Source organism: Leptopilina boulardi, unplaced genomic scaffold (assembly GCF_019393585.1).
Source record: "Leptopilina boulardi isolate dan_hultmark-lab unplaced genomic scaffold, ZJU_Lbou_2.1 LbouV2_303, whole genome shotgun sequence".
Classification (NCBI taxonomy): domain Eukaryota; kingdom Metazoa; phylum Arthropoda; class Insecta; order Hymenoptera; family Figitidae; genus Leptopilina; species Leptopilina boulardi.
In genome coordinates this window covers 180,940-204,576 of record NW_026137867.1, presented here as the reverse complement: position 1 = coordinate 204,576, position 23,637 = coordinate 180,940, and the positions used below count along the sequence as shown (strand labels likewise).

General features: G+C 28.3%; 1 protein-coding gene across 3 annotated transcripts in view; it reads left to right on the top strand.

Annotated features, from left to right (window-relative positions):
• The window catches only part of LOC127282960 (trichohyalin), a 152,256-nt gene that overhangs the window by 12,553 nt on the left and 116,066 nt on the right, over positions 1-23,637 (top strand). For 2 of the 3 annotated variants that reach the window (XM_051307563.1, XM_051307562.1), the window contains exon 2: positions 6,199-6,440. In XM_051307563.1, the coding sequence (XP_051163520.1) occupies positions 6,396-6,440 (45 nt within the window). In that variant the 5' untranslated portion in view covers positions 6,199-6,395. Of the gene's footprint in view, positions 1-5,400; positions 5,464-6,198; positions 6,441-23,637 lie in introns of those variants that run through there. The other variant, XM_051307564.1, reaches the window with a different exon arrangement.

Sequence of the window (23,637 nt, the reverse complement as noted above, 5' to 3'; positions counted from 1 at the left end):
GAATTTTTCTTACCATTTAAATGTATTTACGCTTTTATGTATGGTTGTGTTTACTTTTACGCAATTCACAGGTATACATATATATATACCAATTGAACAATGGAACTCGTGACTCTTCTTTTCTCCTTTGAAATTGAAAAAAATGCGATAAACCAGAGACCTGGTATAAAGCATCGAGTAATTTCATTCTTTAAATACAGGACTTTACATCCCTACATCGCGGGGTTACCCTTTTGCCCTTACCACACCTTTTGCTTTCATATATATATATATTCGCTCTTGATATTCTAGCATCCCTTTCTCTATACTTGATGTTTTTTCTGATTTTTCAGTTATTTTATTTTTGCTTTTCTTTTGTTTTTTTTTCTGCTTGCCTCCACGTATCTTTTGATGTTATTTTGTCTGTCCGTAAGAGCACATGCTTTTAATTTATACGCGCATATACACGAAGTGGACCAACACTTTTTGTCAGACTGACCTTTTACACTTTTTATTATTCGCTGTTTCACTGGTTTATTTTTCGCTTAGGGGAATTACTGGTATTTTTAAAATGGAGGCCAATATTTTTGTAAAAGCAACATTCCTGAAAAAATAATCTCGGTTTCGGTTTTAAAGTAAACCGTTGCGATTAATGAATAAAAAAGTCAAGCTCCCTTTGAAACTTTTTTTTCAAGTATTTGTAATTTCGAACTTTTTTTTTTTTATATAGATTTTTACCTTTGAATTTTAATTTGAAAGATTAGAGGGATTTTTTTAAAAATTATCAAATATGATTGGAAATGCTAGTTCTTTGACGAATTGTTTTGTTTTTCATTGATTTTTTTAATATTTTAATTTGGCTATTTTTATTCAGATCTCATTCTGAATTTTTTTTCATAACTTTGTTTTATTTCTTTTCTTAGTGTTCTCTTCTTTTTAGTATTTTGGACTTTTTTTTTATATACTTACTGCTCAGTTTTTTTTATGTATAAAGTTTATAGTTTCTTATATTTTTTTATATATGAAATGAACAATTTCGTATATATATATATATATATATATGTATAAAATATTCACGCAGGAGAATTCACTTCCCGGGGGTCTATCGATTTATTATTCATCAAAAGTATCGGACTTGATATATAAAGAGTTTGGTTAATTTATGAAGCGATTTATTGAAGTTTCGTATATTTTAGGAGTCATTTGACAGTCTGGGAAATTTTTTTTTTTTTTTTTTTTTAATAAATTTTATACTGAAGGAATCGATGCACTTCTTCAGTGACTAATGAGATAAGTTTGAAAACAACTTGATAAATATATACGATAAATGTCGTTGCTTTCATTTGTCATTGCTTTACTTTGAATCGATCATGAAAAAGGAGTAGATGATGGCATGTGAAATGTGAGAATGCGTCTTTATATATCTCTATAAGAAAAATTATCTCTTTTGATTCTTATTGTCGCATATTGAATTTAATAGAGACAATGGAATTTTTTTTTTCAATCAAGTCTCAAATTTTAAGAAAATTAAAGACTTTTAGTGATACGTATCATCGATACGTGAAATTAAATTTTTTTTTGTTTATTTATGTTTTTTTTTTCTAACATATATCACTCGAGACAAATTGGTTTGTTATGGTAATTATATTGGTATCTAATTTATCATTGATTTAAATTTGAAATGTAGATATATTTTCAAACATCTCTATAATCGAAACACACACGGGAGGAATTCAGTTGTGAATGAATATAACAGTACCACAAAATTGTGCTGCAACCACAGGTGCTTTGGGTGGGGTATACATAACGCAGGATACAAGGATTGAACTTACCGTTATTACTGAGAAGCAGGACAACATTCCTGCCTGTTCATCGAGTTGATTTAAATGCCATTCGAAGTGTATATATATATATATATAGTCGCGCCCTATACGCGAAAACCTCGTCGTCACTATTTCTGTTATTTTTTTTTCTCATTTTCACATTCCTAGAGATATAAAATATGAATAATAATTATTAATGCAAAAAGTCACTTTCACTTATTGCCAAACAATAGTCAAATTTAAAAATTAATAGTCAAGTTATTTGTTTACTGGGAATATTTGCATTTGAATTATACAGGTAACCTTTCAATAATATAATGAAGGGTAAATATATTCACGCGGGGTGAATAATTTACGAATTATAAATTCAGATGAAAAATAATATAATTATACTCACAAGAAAAATTATTAAGTGATGAAAAAAAATATATATTATCGATTTTTGGAATTGATAGCAGATATAAAATTGCTCTGATTAAAAGTATTGTATATCATGGATATATAAAACATTGACTCATAATATTGATTGAGACAATTGGTCTTTAATTATCTTGTTCGATTGTTTTTATCAACAGGAAGAATTAAAAGACAAAGGTTTTCTTTCTTATTTCCTAGAAAAGTCATTATTGTAAATTGATACCAAAAAAAACTATAGCACATTTTTTAATTAAAAATTAATTATGAAAATATAAAATTACTATAGCTGTTGCGAATTTCTATTTAACTGAATTTTATAATTTGAAATTTTACTGAACCGAATTTTCATTTAATGATTGATTTTTTATTTAGTCTAATTATCAATAGAATTCTTGTTTTGGAATTTTGATTTATAATGATTGAATTTTCAGATATTATTTTTTTAATTAAAAACAAGTTTTTGCAAAAAAAAAAAAAAAAAAATGTCTTATAGTTTAGAACAGTTATTCGATAATTTACGCTCAACTGATTAATCAACTGAATAGAAAATGGAATTTGATAAAATAATTTCCGCGTTTGAGAATTCCTTTTTTGCAAGGGGTCAGTGTTATTATCATCAGCATATCTCGTGTGTCTGTGCGATAACCATATGTGCTAATGAAAAAATTGTGTACTGGGATAGAGAAAACGTTACCGTTAAGGCGTAGTTTTCTAGGGGTAAGGCTCTTTCCTTAGTTATTATACATACTATAGTCTCTCTCTTTCTATAGTCGTAACCATTTTCCATTCCAGTTTAACACACGTTTCTTTAAAGAAACATTTCACAAGCTTAAAGGTGATAAGACGAGAGGCAAGACTCTGTGCTTTAGCTATATATATAAATGATGTGAAAAACGTGAGGAAAGGTCTTAAAAATATTTGAGCGAAATTTTTGACTCGAATATTTTAAACCCAATGTATATAAATAGCGCTTTATTCGCGAGTATATCTATAAGAAACCTAATAAATTATTCATTTGTTTCATATTCAAATTGTGAGAGAAAACTTGATAATTAGACATATATATAGCAGGAGGTCAATCTTTGTTGTGTTGAGAAAAAAAATGAATTTTTTTTTGTTGTATCATATAAACATAGAAAGTGACATTAATTGGACTATTGTTTCAAATAATAAATTGATTATTTAATTTAAAAATTAAGATCGAATAATTAAATCATTAGTCAGTATCATTAGACTAAGAAAAATTTATTTTATACAACTAATCAGTTATTTTTATAATATCAAATAAATATTTACTTGAACCAAATAATTTTTGGTTGAATTATATATATATATAAATTTTATTTGGACCAATAATTAATGTATTTGAAACAAATACTTGACTCAAATAATAATTGTGACGCGTCGGAAAGATTGGGATGTTAGAAGCAAACGGATTGTAGGTTATGTTTACGACAGTTTCACCTTGATTACATTTTTTTTCGTTTCTGTGATATAAAAATCAGTTTTTATTGATTATTTTAGATATAATAAAGATTTAACCATCATTGGTTTGCATTAAGAATTAAACTTTTTTGTGTATTTTCACTACTAAATTTCAAAACATAACCTATAATTTTTTGCTTCTAAGGTCCCTTTCTTCGTGATGGGTCAAAATTATTTAATAGAAATAAATATTTATTTGACAATAGTCAAGTAACTGATTATTTGAATGAAATAAATTTTGTTTTCAGTGATAATTAATGATTATTAATTATGCAATAAGATTATTATAACATAATTGTATATGGGGCATTTCACGGAAGATTTTCATTGAAAATTTTTTTTTCCCGAAACATTTTTTTCGAAATCTATATGAAAAATAAGGATATACGTATTTTTTTATTTTTTTATTTGATAAAAATGAAGAAAGTTATGATTTTTTGAAATTTAACGTCAACGATGGAAGTGTGTTTTTGGGACATTTTTTTTTAAATTTTTCAAATATCTGCTAAAAAATAACGTACCTATAAGAGAAGTAACAAAAAAGTTGAAATTAAACTCAAAAAGTGAGTTTTCTCAAAAGAGACACTTTCGATTTTTAATTTTTTTTTGCATTACAATCTCTGGTGACTAAAGAATTTTTTCTCCTATCTGCGAAAGTGATACTTTTAGTTTTTAAGTTACTATTTACAATTTTTAAGTTTGACGCAACGATTTTTAGTATGTTTTTATGAAAATTAAAAAAAAAACAAATTAATAATAATGGAAAAAGGTTATATTTGTAAAATAACTGCTTAAATTCTGTGAGCCGTACTAAGAAAATTGTAAATAGTAACTTAAAAACTAAAAGTACCACTTTCGCAGATAAGGGAAAAAATTCTTCAGTCACCAGAGTTTGAAATGCAAAAAAAAAAATTAAAAATCGAAAGTGTCTCTTTTGAGAAAACTCACTTTTTGAGTTTAATTTCAACTTTTTTGTTACTTCTCTTATAGGTACGTTATTTTTGAGCAGATATTTGAAAAATTTAAGAAAAAATAAACAAATTTCATATATAGCATAATTTTTAATTTATTAGTACAATAGATTAAAAAATGTCCCAAAAACTCCTGTCCCTCCCCACTTCCATCGTTGACGTTAAATTTCAAAAAATCATAACTTCCTTCATTTTTATCAAATAAAAAAAATAAAAAAATACGTATATCCTTATTTTTCATATAGATTTCGAAAAAAATGTTTCGGGGAAAAAAAAATTTTCAATGAAAATCTCCCGTGAAATGCCCCATATACATTCAAAATGTAGAAATCAAATTGAAAATTTGTTTTGATTCATACATATGAAAAAGAGAAGAAATACTTGTATTTCTATTAAAGTAAAGTGTTTCCTTAAAAAGTGAAGAATTTTTCTATAAGTGAAGGTGTAGTTGAAGGTCGACGCAAAAAAATTGTATATATATATCGTTTACCGTCCTTGGTTTACTTTCCTTATAATTAGAAGTGGGATTCATGTTGTGGTAGTATGTACAAACAAACAAGGAAATACAACAGTACATCGACAAGTTCTTATGTGCTTTCACGATTTCTCGATTTCAAACTACTCTCAAAAGCGGTTTTATAGTTGAATTAGTTGCACGAGTGGGGGGGGGGACTCTCGATAGCATCGAATAATCTCATCGCGTTGATCGTTCAAGTACACCAATAGGTCTCTTTTATGTTCGCAATATAGTCTAAGTCGACTATTAAAGGCATATAAAACGTGATCGCGTAAGTTATGCGCCTTTTTCTTCCCCCCAAGTTTGCTCTCTCCCTTTAAAGAATCTTTTGAGACTCGATATATAACTTAGCGATTACTGGATGTCCTTGTGGAATGAAAGTATATGTGTTTGTGTAAAAACAAGCGTGCGCGCGCGCATTACTTAGAGTTTAAATTCTCCCCCTTGGACTCCAAGAGTCAATTCAAGGTGTGGAGTTAAGAAATTGAGATTTATATCACTTGAATCGTTAAACAGGTGGAGGTGTTTCTCTCTACATCGAGATATATCTCGTTTTTATCAATGCCAAATGATTATGTCTGAATTGTCCGATCTTTTTAAAAAAAATCTTCCATAAACCACACCCTTTGAGAAAATTAAACGGATAATTAGAATATAAGCGTTTTTTTAAAACATGGGAATCGATTTCTGTTGATTCTCCCAGCTTTTAGCAGATTTACATTTACTGATAAGAATATATATATATCTTTCTGGTTAAATATACAATGAGGGAACTACTTTTCACCTTTCGATATCTTTGGTATACTTTAAATTTTCTCAATTAACTTTAAATTCAAATTTAAAAATCACAGAAAAAGATTTATTAATTTCTGTTGAAAAATTGTATGACAATTTTGATTTATATTAAGAATTTTTTGATGAAGTTAATTAAATTGAAGATATAAATTATAAAAAATAATGTGACAACTAACAGTAGGCATTTGTCTTTTTTTTTTTTTTGTTGCAGTGTGTTCTTTATAGAAAGAGAAAAGGGCACGCGAGGGAAACAGTGGCACCGGAGGCAATTTCTGACTTTACACTCGGTGGCATTTTGCAGGAAAGTGGAGCGAGTGCGTGAAACCGTGTCTCGGGAGGAAGGAAAAATATGAGCATCTCGTGAAATCGTTGGGCACGTGTCTTCAGCTACTTAAGGGAGAGACAAAGATGGAGACCGAGGAGCTCACAAGACTCGTCGACGGCATCTATAAGGTAATTCATCTTTTCTTCTTTTTGCATGTTTGGTTTCTTGTTTGTTTAATGAAAAAATAGTCACTTATTTTTCAATCTTAAAAAAAGATGCTGAAAAAATTATCTTAATTGGATAATTAATTCTAATTTTTAAGATAACGAAATGAGAATTTTTGGAAAAATTTTTCTTATTTCTATTTTTATTTTATAATTAATGTATTTTAAAATTAATTGGACAAATAGGAATATGTTTCTTTCTGCATTAGTGTTATTTGAAATAATATTATAATTGGAATGAACTTGGTGTGGTTATATAGAAAGAGAAATTAGATTTGAATTCACTGTACGAAATGTATAACAAAAGGTTTAGTATAGATGTCGAAGGTTCAACTTTGGATTTAGGATTCATATATATATATATATATATATATATATATATATATATATATTAGAGGATGGAAAAGGAGATTTAAGGAGACTGTCGAACAGCTAATAAGATTATCTCTTGCTTCTAATCATTTCCTCACCTTTCCACTTGCCTTCCGACACTAAATTATTTTCCCAAGCGACGTCAAATAATTTTCCGAAACGACACTTAATTATCGGAAAATTCTGCGGGAAGCATATTGGTACGCATACATTCGCTAAAGGACCCATTATACTCGTGGTTATCCTGTATATATACTATATATTATATACGTTCTTTGCCCCCCTCCCCCTTTACTTTCCACCTACGGTACAATCTAATCGAACTTTTATGGTATATATAATTAAATGAAATATAATTTTGAAATTTTAGTTTAATTTTTTAAATTGATTTTAAAAGATTTATTAATAATATTTTTGTATTATTAGCTATTTGATAGAAAATCTTTTGAATTTTGGAAATTATTTTCTGCAGTGAAAAAAAAATTTTGGTTAGGTTGTATTTAACATTATTTATCAGCGCGTAAATAAAATTACATAAATTCTTCAAAAGGCTGAGTTTAACCAGAATTCTGTTTATTGCAACCAGAATTTTTTTTTCAGTTTAACATTAACTTTAGATATTGGAAAACAGTTTCAGCGACAAACGAGTCTGAGCTATGTATAAAAATTAAAATGAATAAAATATATAACATAACAAATAAAATCAGAAACAGAAGAAAGCATTAATAAAATTCACATAATGAGAGAAAATTGAAAATTCGAGGGAGGATTTATATAAAAAAAAAAAAAAAAAACTTGAAATGCAACAAGCACACCTGACGCTCGAGTCATCACATATATTCGGTATGGAATTTCAGTATATGTGTATTTGAAAATGTTGAAATTAAACGTTTGGTTGGATTCGAGGAGAGAGAGAGGGAGAGAGCGAGTGGCAACGACGCGATGGTGATGCTTCTCGCGTAATCTGGGCTGATCCTTTAATTTTCGTGGATTCGGTTTGCGCCGATTAGCAACCGTGGGGTGTGAGAGAGAATTCACAGTGTGTGTATATGTATCGAGGGGATGTAGATCGGAAGGCAATTAATATCAAACTCTCTCCCCGTTGTCGGTGAGGCCTGCAGCAACATCCGTCGGCCAGTAACGCTGTATATCCGCGCGTTGCCCCAACCGCGATGAAACATAACTACAACCTCGTGATATACTTGCACCATGGGTCTTGCTTGTCAGCATATATATTCTATACACCCTTTACCCCCCATCTCTTCTATACGGCTTCTCGTGATAACATTTCACCCCTCGTTATCCACAAAATCATAAACTCTTCTCTGACCTTCATATTTGTCATAGGTTCTTTGTTTTTTTTTTTTAAATCTATTTTCCTTATTAACGATAAACACCGTTACACGACTTATACTACCGTTTAGAGTCAAAAATGCATAAAAGAATTCTAAACCGAATTTTAATTTATCAGAATTCTTATTAAACAAATTTTAAATACTTCGAATTTTTCAATTCTAGAATTTTCAATTCATTTGTTCAAATTTTTATTTATACTAGTTGTTATTTGATAGAAAAAACGCTGTTTTTAACCACAATTTTCTTAAAAATTGGACAATTTTAAAAATCGTGCCAAAATCTTTGTGTTTATATTTTCGGCCATTATGCCATTTCGGACAAATGAAGATTCAGTGTTTTAAGAATTTAAAAATTTGTATCACTTAAAATTCTCTAGAAAGAGAATTATGCTAAATTAATATTCGCCTAAATTAGAATTTTTTGGAATAAAAAATTAAGAAAGAAATTCTGTGAGATAAAAATTCTGCAAAAAATCCGGTACCAAAAAATTTTGGTTAAGTAAAAATTCGTTTAAATAGAAATTAGGTTAAAGGCTAATTCGAAAAATAGAAAAATTGTCTAAAATATAATCAGCTTCAAATAATTTGAAAACATCTTTAAATTTATATAAATAATATTTAATTATTATTTCGAAGTATTTGAACTTGAAGCGATTTTGGAATTTTATTACCTTTATACCTACGTAGCCGGGGCTCTAATTGTTTACATTGAAGTACAAAGGGTGCGTCTTAAAATCCCAATAATAATTAATTCAATCAGTTGCAATTTGCGTATTGAACTGTCAAGTCAAATAAATTTTACAAAGTTATACTTTTCTTATTTTAGTACCCTTTATTATTCCCGGAGTGTTCGAAATTCTTTAAATCGCGATCGTTTAAATTTTTAGAAAAAAAGTATCTTGTTTTTTAATTTAAATGTGATTTCGGGAGTGTTGGAAAAAATTTTGGAATTTTCTTATCTTTATCTGTGCAGTCCAAGCTGTAATAATTTTTTTTTTTTTGCTGTTTTAGTAAATGTTTTTGTTCCGGGAGTGTTTGAAATTCCTATAAAATTGCGATCGTTTAAATATCTGTAAAAAAGTATTTTGTTTCTTAATTTACACACAGTGTCGGGAGTGTTCGAAATTCTTAAAATCGCGATCGCTTAAATCTTCATAAGTATTTTTTTTCGGGAGTGTTCGAAATTTTTTGTGTTTCCAGAAAATCTCATCCAAAAATTTGTGATACATGAGTTGCAAGGTTAGAGATTTTTTTTTAAAAATAATTACATTCAATTATTTTTCTATAAAACATTAAAAATTTATTTTTATTAGAAAAAAAAAAATTTGAAAAATATTCTTTAGGACAGGCTCAATGATAGGATTTTCTTTTTACTATGTTCTATATTAGAATTTGGGTAGGTTTTTCTGTTACTATTTTTTGGCATCATTAATAATTATTTAAAAAAAAAATTGGATTTTCAATTTTTTCGAAATGCTAAATTAAAAATTCTGCACGTGAATCTTCATCTCAGTCTCATTTTATAAAGATAAATCAAGTCACTTTTGATAAACAGTGATTTATTAAACTGATTAACATCGAGAAGCCTCTTTTACCTGGTGAAACAGCAAACGCGGCATTATTAAACAGAACTACAACCAAGGCGTAATCCATCTTCGGGGAGTAAACCTCATTTATAATAAATGCATAACATTAATCTGCTTTAATGCATCATGTAGTTAGGAGTGTAAAATACGTATATATGAATCTACTATATGCAGGTATATGTGCACATGTCCTCAGTGTATTATTACAGCATCATAATTTGAGTGGAAAGTTCTCATAAACTTCAAAATCGTAGCACCTGAAAACATTTTCTTGATATATGCAAATTTTCAGTATAAATATAGTATAAATAAATGTGAATGTCTGGGATAAAATGCGAGTGTTATTGGATTTTATCCCAAACAAAGAATATGAAATTCTTTTTTTTTCCCCACTAATCAGAATGTTAAATTTAAATTGAATTTTTAAAAACATTCTTTTAATATCTCGTCTTCTCTTGGGGGAAATGGTTTCTCAAAAGCAAACTGCTATTCAAATATTTTATTAGAAACCACTTTGTCTTTTGTATTGAAATTCTTTAGAAGTACTCCTATGAGAAAAATTGTTAAATATTCGCTCTGAATTGATTCTTTTTTGCTTCGTTAAGCCCTTTTTTTTCCTAAGATGTTTCTTTGGGGTTAATTTTTCATATTTAGGATTTGTTATTAATAGGTCTTTTTTAGAAATATTTTAGATAAAAATTTACAGTATTTTTTTTTACTGTTAGGTACCATTTATACCGTTCTTATGGTAATTTTTTCTTTTCTCGTTTTATATTCATTATTTCTTATGTCCGCGGTTTATCGGAACTTGTGAGTAATTCTCGACAAATTAATTTTCTCTCCATTATAAAATGACTCTCTGGAGAGTTTATCATGCTCGGTATTGTAAGTTTCTTTCGCGACGTTAAGACCAGGCGTATTTCAATATGATAATGAATTTTTTTTTTTGCCCGCGTGAATAAAGCAGAAAGACACGAGGAGAGAAAAAATTAATTTTACTCTCTAACGTGGCATGGATGCGACTGCATATTATTGGGTGGAAAAAGAAGAAGGAAGGGAAATTGGGTACAAATGTTAGGGAGAGTGAGTTGTGGAAAGACGTTGCTTTGCAGAAGGAGCAGAAACGATATTAAAAATTAATCCCTCTCGTTTTGTGAGGTGAGAGGCAGACAAGCTGTCGCAATGAAGGCTCTAATGAAGGCACCCTCATTAGGATAACGTGTATTACTCACAAGTCAAGCGAGCTCTGTTTCATACAAAAATGTTCACCTTCCCCATTTGGGACCTTAATCGATAAAATGAATCTTATCTTTTTTTTTTACTCTTTCCCCCCCTTATCAGATTTTCATCACACTTATATATCAGATTGCAGCACTGCAAATTCCAGAAAATTTTCTCAAAGATGTCAGAGAAGAATTCATGTTGAAGAATGTATAAAAAATTCTTAAAATTTTTTTTTTTGTTTTTTAAAATCTGAATTTTGTGAAGAAATTCTTTTTTTTTTTTTTAGAAAAGTTTTCAACGTAAAATTTATTTAAAAAATATATTCGATTTTAAAATATGTAAATAATGTGAAGAGAAATTTTTTTTTTTAATCTTGAGGGAATAAAATGCTTTTCTGCTTCTTTCTCTCTTTCTTTCATTTATAACGAGGTTTATTGTAGCTAATTAATTAGATACGGGAAATTATAAAATTGACTTATCGTTCTTTCTCTGGAGTTTTTTTTTAATATTTATTTTTCTAAAACTTGTTGATTGAATAAATGTGGTCGTGAATGACGATGTGATTTTTGATAAAATACCATATGTATTCTTGACCTCTTGGGTAATGGAATTCTAGGTGGTGTTCCTGATAAAAAATAAATTAACATATTTTAACACAGACTCTAACTGATGCCTCTGGGTTTGCTGTATCCACGATTTAACTGAGTGATAAAATGCTCGTGGGATTTTTTTTATAAAAGACGAGATGAAAATATTGGAATTCCTCAGCTCTTGTGGAAAGCGTTTTTTACGAGTTCAAATTTACATCTCACACAGATGTTTCAAAGTCTGACTTAAGTATTAAGGGAATTATTATTTTTATTATTGAAAAATGAAATTTTAATTATTTAGTTAATGCGTGCATTTATGGATTATTATTATGTAATTTTCTAAACATGATTTTCGGTATTAGAAAATAGAATTTATATTAGAGTGTTTATGTTAATATAATTAAAGTGTATAGCCTTTAAATTCAAATTCATTGTCGCTTGGTGGTATTTGATTTTCTGATAATACTTCATTACCCTACTCAACGCCCTATTCATCGCCCTGATGCTTCATTAACAAAGCTCAATTATTTGATAATATGCTAGTGTGTTGTAAATGTTTGTAACCAATGTTCACACCACTATATATTATTATCGCACTTACAGAGCGCATATAATTTTCATCTATTCACAAAATTATCCAATAGTTTGATGTGGATTTTAATCAGATCATTTCCTCAAAGAATAATTATCTTTTAAATTCATCTTTTCTTTCTCGGTAAAAATTAATTGTCCGTTTCCTTATTTTTCCTTGCTATTTATTTTAATAGTTCATAAATTGTCTTTTCATTTATTGCGGATTTAATTTTTCTCTATTCCATGAGAAAACGTTTATTATTTCTTCAATTGTGTAGAAAATAAATTTCTTGAATTTTAAAAAATAATTTCAATAAATGAAATCTATAATAGTAAAAGTAATTTTCAAATTTTTATTTTGTAGAATATATTTTTCTGCCCCAAGGTAATGGCACACAATCGAACGATTATTCTTATATGCAAATATCATCGGTGTTTGTTTCGAATGATTGACCTTCGGTGAGGAAAGGAATTCCTTAACTGTCACTAGTCTTATACACTTGATTGTTAGGAGTAAAAATTTTTTTTTAAATAGAATATGCTTATATTGAGAAGAAATATTTATTACATTTGTCTTCTTTTATAATAATTCCATCTACATGGGATATATCTGAGAAATCTAAGTGACGTCAGTTGTCGCCATGATTCTGGTCGATTGGAATCTGAGACCGGATTCTTTGCGCGGGTAAGACTGTAAGGCAAAATAGGATGATAGAAGATATGGGAGGGAAAACGGTGGTATATAAGAGAGGTGGGTTAGAATACATACATTTATACGTATATATACTCTAGGCATCGCGTCTTATCGTACTGAGACGGGCGATCATCGATTCCGTCCCGTGAGGGGAAGTAGCCTTTCCCTCCACCACCAGGAATTGGATTCTCGCCCGTATCCCAAGCCGAACTCAGGACTGGCAGTACGATCGAGGTGTCGCATAAAACTGCCTGTAATTTTCATTGTATATGAAAAAAGACGAATAAAAAAGAAAGCTTTGGAGAAAATGAAAGTTTTGTTGCAATTAGGGCAATTAGTACAGTCATCACTCCTCAGGAGCATGATACTTTGTGAGTTTAGACTCCCGTGGTACATCATTGATATCAAATCAAAGACATAGGCACATCGCAGTTAAACGGCCAATTAGAAACGAGGATACCAAGATCGCTTCATAGTTTATATTACAAACCGTAGCCTACATACTTAAAGTAAATGTACATATCTTTTAGAGAAAAATACCTTAATGAATATCGTTTAGTCTTTGATTGTTAATATCGTATATAGAAATGCAAACAAACAAGAGATTTCAACATTCATGACAGAGGAGAAATTCTCCTAATTTTCTTATTGATATTTTAACAGTTATTTGTCGTTACTTTCAACATTTTTTATAATCGTTTATTTTACATGTGTAAGACATTTTTCTAACGGTCAGGGAAACGTCAGGGAATTTTGTTAGTCAGGGAAATGTCAGGGAATTTCAGAAAATTTCATTCAAAGTCAGGGAAATTTCTGTAAATTTCTATAAAAAATTAAAATTTTTTAATCTTAAAAAAACTTGAATGGTTTTTATTACCATTTGTTACTACCATTAGAAATTAATTTATTGTTAAATATGTCAGTAACCATATTTTTGTCCAAAGAAAGCAGAAATAAGGTTATTAAGAAGTCAGGGGAAAATCAAAAAATGTCAGGGAGGAGTCAGGGAATTTTTTTCTCAATCCTTGTTAGACACCCTGGTAAGAGTAAGAGTTTTCAGTGGAAAAAGTCAAATAATTCAGGAAAAGTTCAGTTCGTAAATGAAATGAATTTTTTTTTTAATTATTGATCGAATTTTTCATTATTGAAGTCAATTTATTTAAAAATAGGAATTGAAAAAGAAAGGAAGTGTTTAAATTGTATTTTTTTAAAAATACTATTGTCAACTCCACAAAATGTTGTAACATCATCTAAAATCCATTAACCCAGAATAAATTCTAATTCGAGAAAGTAATTTGACAAAAAAAGATTTCCCTGTCGGGATGAGACAAAGCAAAAAAAATATATATATATATTAACACTTTTTGCTGGCAGTAGGTTTAATGTGGCAATTATAACAGAGGTAATGAGTAATGGTCTGTCGTAACTTGCTGGGCTCGCATTAACGCTCAAGGAGCTCGTTACTCAAACAAACCTCTTGTCAGTGCGACCAGCCCCTTTTTTTCAAAGCGCAACGAGACGGGTAAAAAATTTTCAGATTTTTATGCAAAATAAGATTTAAAAAAAAAAATGAAAGAAAGTGGTGCACACGTCAGTTACTTGGTTCACGTCACGTATATATATATATTATATAGCAGTATAGACAGAGGTTGTAGACCACGGTAGACATTGGCTATCCTCCAATCGTATGACCTTATTTCCCCTGAGAGACTGAGTACCATCATGCCTTCAATGTAAATAGAGTGCACAATGAACTGAAATGTGCTTATATCTGCTTATCCTAATATAGACATGCGACTTATTTTTATATAATTTTTTGAAAGAATTAATGAAAAAGACAAATTTATAATTTTTAGTTAATGAAAGAAACTTTTCTTGAATTTTGCCAGGTGATTTAATTACATATAAAGTCGTATCCTAGAGGAAGAAATAATAATAGATGCAATTAGATAAAATTTAGTTGAATCGAAAAAAATTTTGCTTAATTTAAAAAAAATTTCCGAGTTGCATGCGTAAAGAACCAACTGTTTAGTTTAGTAGATTCAACAATAATGTTTTCTATTTGTGCTATAAAAAGTTATTTTTGTTTAGTGACACTTTTTTAGAAACAAGTTAACATATTTGAAGTGGCAAATTATTTATTTTACCTTAATAACCATAGAAACTGATAAATCAACAATTTAAAAAATTAATTTTTTAATTATGTTAATTCACATAATTTTAAGCTCATTTAATGCTATTGAACATTGAAATATTTTATCAATAATTAAACATTTTCAAGTAAACAATCATTATTGTTTACTTGAAAATTGTGCCAGTACAAAATCAACATTATTTAAAAATCAACCCTCAGCAAAATTTCATGCTCGCATTTGGCTTTTATTCATATAACTAAAATTGGTATTATTGTTGATCAAATATAATTATCTATTGCATTTAATCAATTATTATTATTGACTCGAATGTATTTTCTGACATAAAAAATACCCGCAATAATAATTGAGTTCTTTAATTAACATTATAAAATAGATTCTTATTATGATGTTGTTACTTAACGGTGCGCATCTTCATTTTGTTAAAATTTGTAAAAAGAAACTTCGATGAAAAAAAAAAATAAGATAGTAATTGATAGGTATGTTTATTACAACGATATTTTTAATGAGTTTGTTGAAAAGTTTTGCTTATAAGAACTTGTACAGTAAACACAAGGAAATGTAACTTTGTTTTTTACTTTAAAAGATGCCTTTCGGGGAGTTTTTGTTTTTTGTTTGCAAATTAACTTTGATTTAAATTTTTTTTTGCTTATTAATATTATTATTTATTATTATTTCATGAATACTCTTTTTTCAAGAATATTTTTAGGGAATATTATTATTTTATTATTGAATATTATATTCTAATTGAAATAACAAAAATAGTAGATTATTTAATTATAAATTTTTTTATCTATATTGGTCCATCGTAGCTCGGATGCTGTTGGTCCATTTAAAAAGGACTCTATACATTTTTTGTAGAGCAATATCTGGGGATAACTCTTCTACTATGCCTGAGAGTTTATCTCGAAAATTTAAATTTTATAAATTTTTGGTCCATTTTGGTCCATCGTAGCTCGGATGCTGTTGGTCCTATCAAAAAGCGCTTTATACATTTTTTGTAGATAATAAAAAAAATTCTGTTATACCCGAGAGTTTATCTCGAAAATTTAAGTTTTCTAAATTTTTGGTCCATTTTGGTCCATCGTATCTCGGATGCTGTTGGTCCTATCAAAAAGTGCCCCATATATTTGTTGTAGAGCAATATCAAGGAATAACTCTCTTGCTACGCCCCATAGTTTATCTCGAAAATTTAAATTTTCTAAATTTTTTGGTCCATCGTAGCTCGGATGCTGTTGGTCCTGTTACAAAGCGCTCCATACATTTTTTATAGGGAACTCTTTGGATATCTCCTGTGGTATTCCCGAGAGTTTTTTTTCGGAATTTTAAAATTTTGAAAATATTTTTTCCACTTTGGTCCATTGAAGTTCGGATGCTGTTGTTCTATTTAAAAATTATCTCATAAATTTTTTTAGGAAACTATCTCTTTACTATTATTTTTTGTCTGATTTTAATAATATATCAAGGCTATATTTATCGATCAAAGATGAGTTAGAACTGGATGGACAGTAAAAATAGATTGTGATATCCTATTTCGGAGAATAAGTTCTTTGCTGAGAGTAAAGTAATATTTGGATAAAATTGGGGAGTATAAAAATGAAATAGGGACGAGGTTATTGCTTGATATTTAGTACAAGGGTCGAATTGAAAGAGTGACGAATATATGTTAAAAGCAACTTATGTCTGTGCACATATATAGAGAGAGGAAGAGAACAAAAGGAAAATAAGAGTATCTCTTAAACTCTGGGATATAGTGTGTCTTAAAAAGAGTTTTAAGAAAACTTTTGCCTCACTTTCGTCCTTTTGTATAGTCAAGATTCTTTTTTGTGTCCATTCTAAAAGAATTTTTCAAAAAACTTTCTATAAAATCCAGAAACTTTTCCTTTCTCCTAAGAGGCTTTAAATTTAAGAGTTTTGCAAACTATCGTCACACTTGGAAATAATCCAAATTTGTTTTTGAAAATTTAATTCATTAGCTTTGTTTATATTTTGTTTATTTGTACTTCTTTTAAATTATATTTTAGTTTTATTTAAAGCCAATTTGAATTATGCTTATCGAAAACGTATTTTTATTAAAAATTATTTAATGTTTAAAAAAATTATTGTTTTAATTATAAATAATTTAATAATAAATTTATGTTTATTTAAATTTTTCTTGTAATTTTGGTATTTATAGAGGAAGTTGTTTAAAATTCTAGCTGGGGAATAATAAGTGGAAAAAATATAAGGCGAGAACCAAAGTGTTAAACGGAAACGATTGGAAACTTTGCTCGTTTGGTAGCATTGTTTATAGTAGATTCTTGATTGGTTCGTGCAGAAAATGCCCTCGTAATATTCTTCCTTTATTTGGTCATTAAAGAAACAAGAAAGTGAGAGAATTGAAGGGGGTAGGAGATTTATTTATTGGTCACGATACTACAGAATGCTCAAGTACTTTTGCAGTCAGATGTACGTACATAGATATTTGAACACGTGATCGTGATCCTGTATAGAAATAGATGTTCCTGACTCGAGGAATTTCGTATGAATATTTATAACCGACCATTTCGACTTAGGCATGTTGCGTGGAATCTCTATATTCCAACTCCCCTTCATCGTTTGCCACCCTTTTATTTATTTATTAAACCATTGCCGTTGCTCCTTTATACCGCATCGCGCTATAAAATCTGCTTATATATCTCTCATTCTCAAAGGATCTTTCATTAAACAAAAAAATCTCGATTCGTTTCCATTTTTCCTTTTTTTTTTTTTTTAATTAAGTTTGAAGAAAATTAACAGAAAAGTATTTTATTTTCAATTAAATTTTTTTCTTTAAATTCACTTTTATTTTTAATTGAATTGAATATATTTCTCTGATTTGAAAATATAGAAATTGAAATCATATATATTGAGATCGATAGTATCGAAAAATGGCATATCGAGATCAGTCAATGAGAAATATATATTGAATTCGTTTTCGCGTGTCTTACCAGAAGCTATTTCAAGTCGTTTCTGATATCGCGATATATTTCTCCAATGGAATCTTTTGCGAGACCCAGAAAAATACTGCTGAAGCATTCATTTCGCGGTTTCTCCGGTACATTTTTCGCTGTTTTTCGGGAATAACTCTCTTTCTCTCTTTCTATACTCCCTAAGAAGATAAAACTGTCGAATTCAAAATGTCCCTGTTTTCGTGTGATAAAATCTCTTCACATATTTCTTTTTAACCCTATTTTATTCTCCCTTATGTCATATAAATATTTTCATCGTTTCATTATTCTATAAAAATGTTCTATTTTTGTAACATGATCTTTAAAAAAAATATTTTGAGATATAAAAATAATTTCATAATATTTTTATTCATTATTATTTTAAAGTTTTGTTTTTTATAATTATAACAAATATATAAAATGGATGTAATTAGGTATAGAAGCGTTTTAAAATTTTTTAAATTTCATAAATAATAATAATTGCAATACTTATATAGGAAGATACTTGAATTTATGATAAATGCTATTAATATTCTTTATGTGAGAGAAAACAGTAACAGCGTCTATTATAATTACTTCACATAATTCGCGCAGGTAAATAGACTTTCTCTCCCAATTTCCTTGCGATTACATCGATCTGTAAAGATCATATTTTCTTACATAATTTGTGAACTTCTTTTTTGCTTTCTTTGTACAAAGAAAATATTCACATTTTCTTTGTCATTTTATCTATACTTTTATTTTTAATTTAATTATTAGTTTTATTAATTTTATTATTAAATTGTCTCATTTTTTGATACAAGATTCTTAAATTAAATTAATTGAATAGTGAATTAAAAATGAGAATTTAAAAAAAAATAAATTACGAACTTCATTTCTCGTTTAAGAATCTTTTTAGTTTTGAAAAGAATTGAACTTTTTTGACTTTGCAGTTATGTTTTATTAAAATAAGTTTTTTTTTTTTTGTTGCTGTTTTGAGTAAGGATTTTATGATAACGCACAGAATCATCGGATTTCACAAGTTTGTGAATATACATTCCTCTTTACACTAGAGTTTCGTCCTGGCTTTATTCGAGTGGGTTTAACACGATTGTCAGGAAGGGAAATTTGCATAATTCGGAGCTTAGTGTATAGCACCCGAAGCAACAGCGTATATATACTTTTTAGATTCACTGGAAGGACTAACGACCCCCGTCATCACTTTAGTTATATATATATATATATAGAGATATATATTTACACGAATAGTTTCGATAGTTTCAAGTAAAGGAATCTTGGACAAGAGTTGTTGAGATTTTCAGTAAAAGGAGCTTGAAAGTGCACGTCGAAGCGATATTGCCTTCCGCAAACGCTGCTGGACTTTCGCTTCAACTGAATTGCCTACTTTACTTCTTCGTTTCTAGTTGCAGTTTATTCGATTTCAACTTCAGTTCACTCAATTGGAAAACTCAAATTTGTGGCAATAACAATGGGAATGATATTTTTTTTCTGTAGGAAAAACAATAAACAATTCCACAAATCACGAGTTCGATTCTTATTTAATGGCAATAATTCTTATTTTAATTAATTATAAGAGAATAGTTATTGAGATGAAAAAAAAAAAAAATGAAAGTTTTTATTTAATAAATTAAATCTTTTGTTAGAAATTATAGATAATTTCTTTTTTTCAAATGAAGTAACTTTCTTGAACCATTATTAATAGTTTCAGATTTTCTTGAAATTAAAGAAATTCAAGTATATAAAAACATGTTTTCAAATTAAAAACATTTTTCTTTAATTTGAAGAAAGTTTCATGATGAAACTTTCCTTGAATCAAGGTAATTTTTCTCAGGAGATGTTCCTTAATTTCCAAAAGTGTTTCTTTATTAAAAAGAAGAATTTTCTCTTGTACCAATTTTAAAATAGGTAATTTTTTTTTCTTATTTCTAAGATTGTTATAAATAATTGAAGTTGGATAGGATTTTTTTAATGAATTTTGGAGAAGAATTTTCAAGTAAAAGATAATTGAAGTTAACCATGTCGACAAAAATGGGTGTTTCACCTTTAATTAAAAAGGCTTTATAAAATTAATTGCAAACTTTTACAGAAAATGTTGGTGAGATGAGACTTTTGCCTTAATTTTATTGTGTAAAAAAAAGAACAATGTAAAATATTTCCCCTTCCCTTTTTACTAACGCTTTTATTGACACGTAGTTATTTTGAAATGTAATTAAAACGGAAGTGTTTTTTTTTTTTTTTTTTGCTTTAATTTACAAAGAAACGGTTGAATGACTTAATAAAGTATAAAGTTTCTTTTTTAAAATAAAAAGAAAAAATGGTATCACATTAAGGTTTATATTTTATTTTTAAATTCTTCTTTAAAATAGCTGCTTATTATTAATTTATTTAGTTTCGAGATAAGAGCTTTTTAGAGAAAATTTATGCAAGGTTGTAACAGTGAGAGTGCATTTCCGGTAAATAAGGAAAGTCACATCCGACAATTTTTTTTTTTTTTTTATTTATTTTCTTTAATATTTGGAGCACAACTTTGATAAGAGGATCGTTAATGGGGTTTTGAACAAAATTTATTACAGCTATCAAAATGGTTTCGTGTGGTCCAGAATCGACGTGTTTGCTCTAGAAATCGATCGTTACACAAACTACGATATAACTGCACTAGTGCAGATATATATATTTTATATGTATATATATAGATGTATGAAAGGACTCTTTAATGTTATAAAAGTGTAGTTACTCGGTGGCGATCTCTCGAGCGAAAGCAACTTTCTCGTGTTTCGCGAACTAACTTTATCGTAAAAGAAGCAATGATAGTCTTCTACTTTGTTAGTTCTGTTAACAAGGACAATCATTTATTTCGAAATTAATTTTTCATTTAATTGAAAATTTTACTTAATTTTTTTTTTCTAAAAAGAGTTTTTAAAAAATATGTTTTACTTTTTCTAAAACTGAGAATTAAAATTTAGTATTATTTTTCAATTAACAATATTAATAGAATAGCAAAAGTACAGGCAATAAATAATAAAAAAAAAAAAGATTCTGTTTGAAACAGCCAATTCTGGTTATTTCAATTGGAATTTTTTTTTCTCTGAGGGTGTCGAAAGTGATGGATGTAAATTTTATAGAGTAAGAGTATAATAAACCATTGTATTTGATGTGGAAATTGATGGTAACATTTTCAAAATGCGAGAAAAAGAAGAAATAATTTTTAAAGTAATAAAATTTATGATGTTGAATTGCGTGTGGGAACTTATTTTAAATGTTTGAATTTTTTTTTTTTAAAGAAACGAATACATTTTACGTCTATTGGATTTATTATTTCTTTTATTATAATTTGTAAATCTCCTTTCTTTTCATATTTATTTTAATTTGAAATAAATGTTTCAATCTTTTATTTATTGGAAAAATGAAAGTTGTAAATACAAATATGGATAAGAAATGATATATTTATATTTAAATGAAATGTATGAGTGTCTAATATAAACAAGGCGAAAATCCTCATAAAACTAGTAACGAGTTATTTTGCTTATATATCCTCGCACTCGAAATAAAATCTACTCGCGGTAGACAATTGCGCGCTCAGCACATACTCTGTATACAGATTCTGAACGAAAAACGTAAAATGAGAGAATCTGTTTTGAGAACGCAAAACACGGAAGTTGTCTGCTTTTCAGGTCAAAGTTACATTGTTCTATAATTGGGTTAATAAAAGTTTTCTGTAGTAGTTTCAAAAGCTTTCGAATATATAATAAAAATGTATATATATATAAATATAGTTCGTTTATAAAAAGAATTTATTATTTTGATTTGCAGAAACAAGAAAAAAAATTAGAAATATTTTCGAAAGTTAAAAATTGCCTAGAAAGTAAATTATTATTTTTTAAATACATAAATAGAAATCACAATGGGAACTCTTGTGTCCGTATTCAAAAAAGCTGTACTATAAGTTTTATAAGAATTTTATTACTCAAGAAATATTTATTCCTTAGTGCAAAATACAGTTCTATTGAAATTACTTTCATCTAATATTGAATCTTTATTTTATGTAATACTCGTTGACCTTTCACATTTTCTCTTAACATCTTTCATGTTTTTTTTAACATTTTTTTTTTTTTTTTTTTGTCTTTTAAGGATTAGAAATATCTAATATAAATATTCTTTTTCTTTGTTTCAGGTGAGTCAAAGTTATTTGGATTTTGACATATTTCTTAAGCAATATCTGTGAGTACAAAAATTATTTTTTTTTTAGTAGAAAAAAAATAACAGAAATTAATTTCGAACAAATATTTTGTTCCTATATGCATGAAAAATGATTAGAAATTATTTTTTTTGCTCCTAATTTAATATTTTCGTTCTCTAAAGTATAGAATACCCGAGTTGAAATTTTTCCCTCTTTTCACTCTCGATTTTCTCAGCCTCTTTTCAGCCTGAAATCATGCGCTTATTTCCAAATCTGCATGTTTAGAGGTTGAAAAGAGAGGTCTTGGAATTTTTTCTTAATTTGAATTTTTCCAAGTTTTATTCCTCCTAAAAGTTTTATAGTATTACGACAAAGACCAATAAATATATCTTCAATGGGGTCAATAAATAATGTCCATAAGAAAGAAAAATCCAATTTTTACATTTATTAATTTTATTTTTTCGTTTTTTTTTTTGTTTTTTAACCTCTTTTACGCCTCTCTAGTCATCTTTAAACCCTCCTTTCAGCCTCCAATATAGCAGATATTTCCACTTTTGTAAATTTGAGGTTGAAAAGAGGGTATGAAAGTGTTGGAGAGAATAAAAGGAGGATAAAAGGAGGTTTTTAGAGAACTTATAGAGAGTCTAAATTTCGCCTCGGGTAGTTATCTTAAAAAATTGGAGAAATTTATTTTTTATTGCTTTGAGAAGTATATATAAGGGAATTGGAAAAGTATCCCGCGAGAATATGATATTCGTCTATTAATAAAATTTTATCCCTCCAAACGTATAATAATACCGGGAATGTTCAATGTATATTATGCTCCTTAATCTCTAAAGAAAGGCGAACGTATCTCACGAATACTATAGCGTGCTAAATGTAATTAAGGATTACACGGGCACGCGTAATAGTCCGAACAATGCTGGACTTTTACTCGATTATATCGCGCGCGCCTTCGTATTATAGTATAACAATATAGCGGGAGCAATATCTGCAGGTACCAAAAGATAGCTACATATATATATATATATATACATTTATATCTGCAAGTAAGAGAGGACCAGATAAACAGAGAGTGTGAGAGAATATCCCTTTCCCTTGTGCGGAGATAGTAATACAACTGTTCGCTTCCAGGCATCGCGAAATTACGTAATTTTACCGACTCATGGAAGGACTCGAAAACCGCGATCGACCTCTGTATATTGAGTAAATAAAGGGCGCGGAAACTCATTCGATGTCACCCCCCTGTCTGTGAAAAAAAATCCCCTGTCGTGTCAAATTTACTATGCAATTGTTCCGAGGTTAAAGGATATTAATTTATAGTCACGATATGATGATTTATTTCGAACTATATGTATAAATTTTCTTTTATTTATTATTATTTTTTATCTGACGCAGTTTTGTTTTTTAGAAGTAATTTTACATGGAGAGAAAATAAATATCAAATATAAAAGTATTCTAAAGTCGT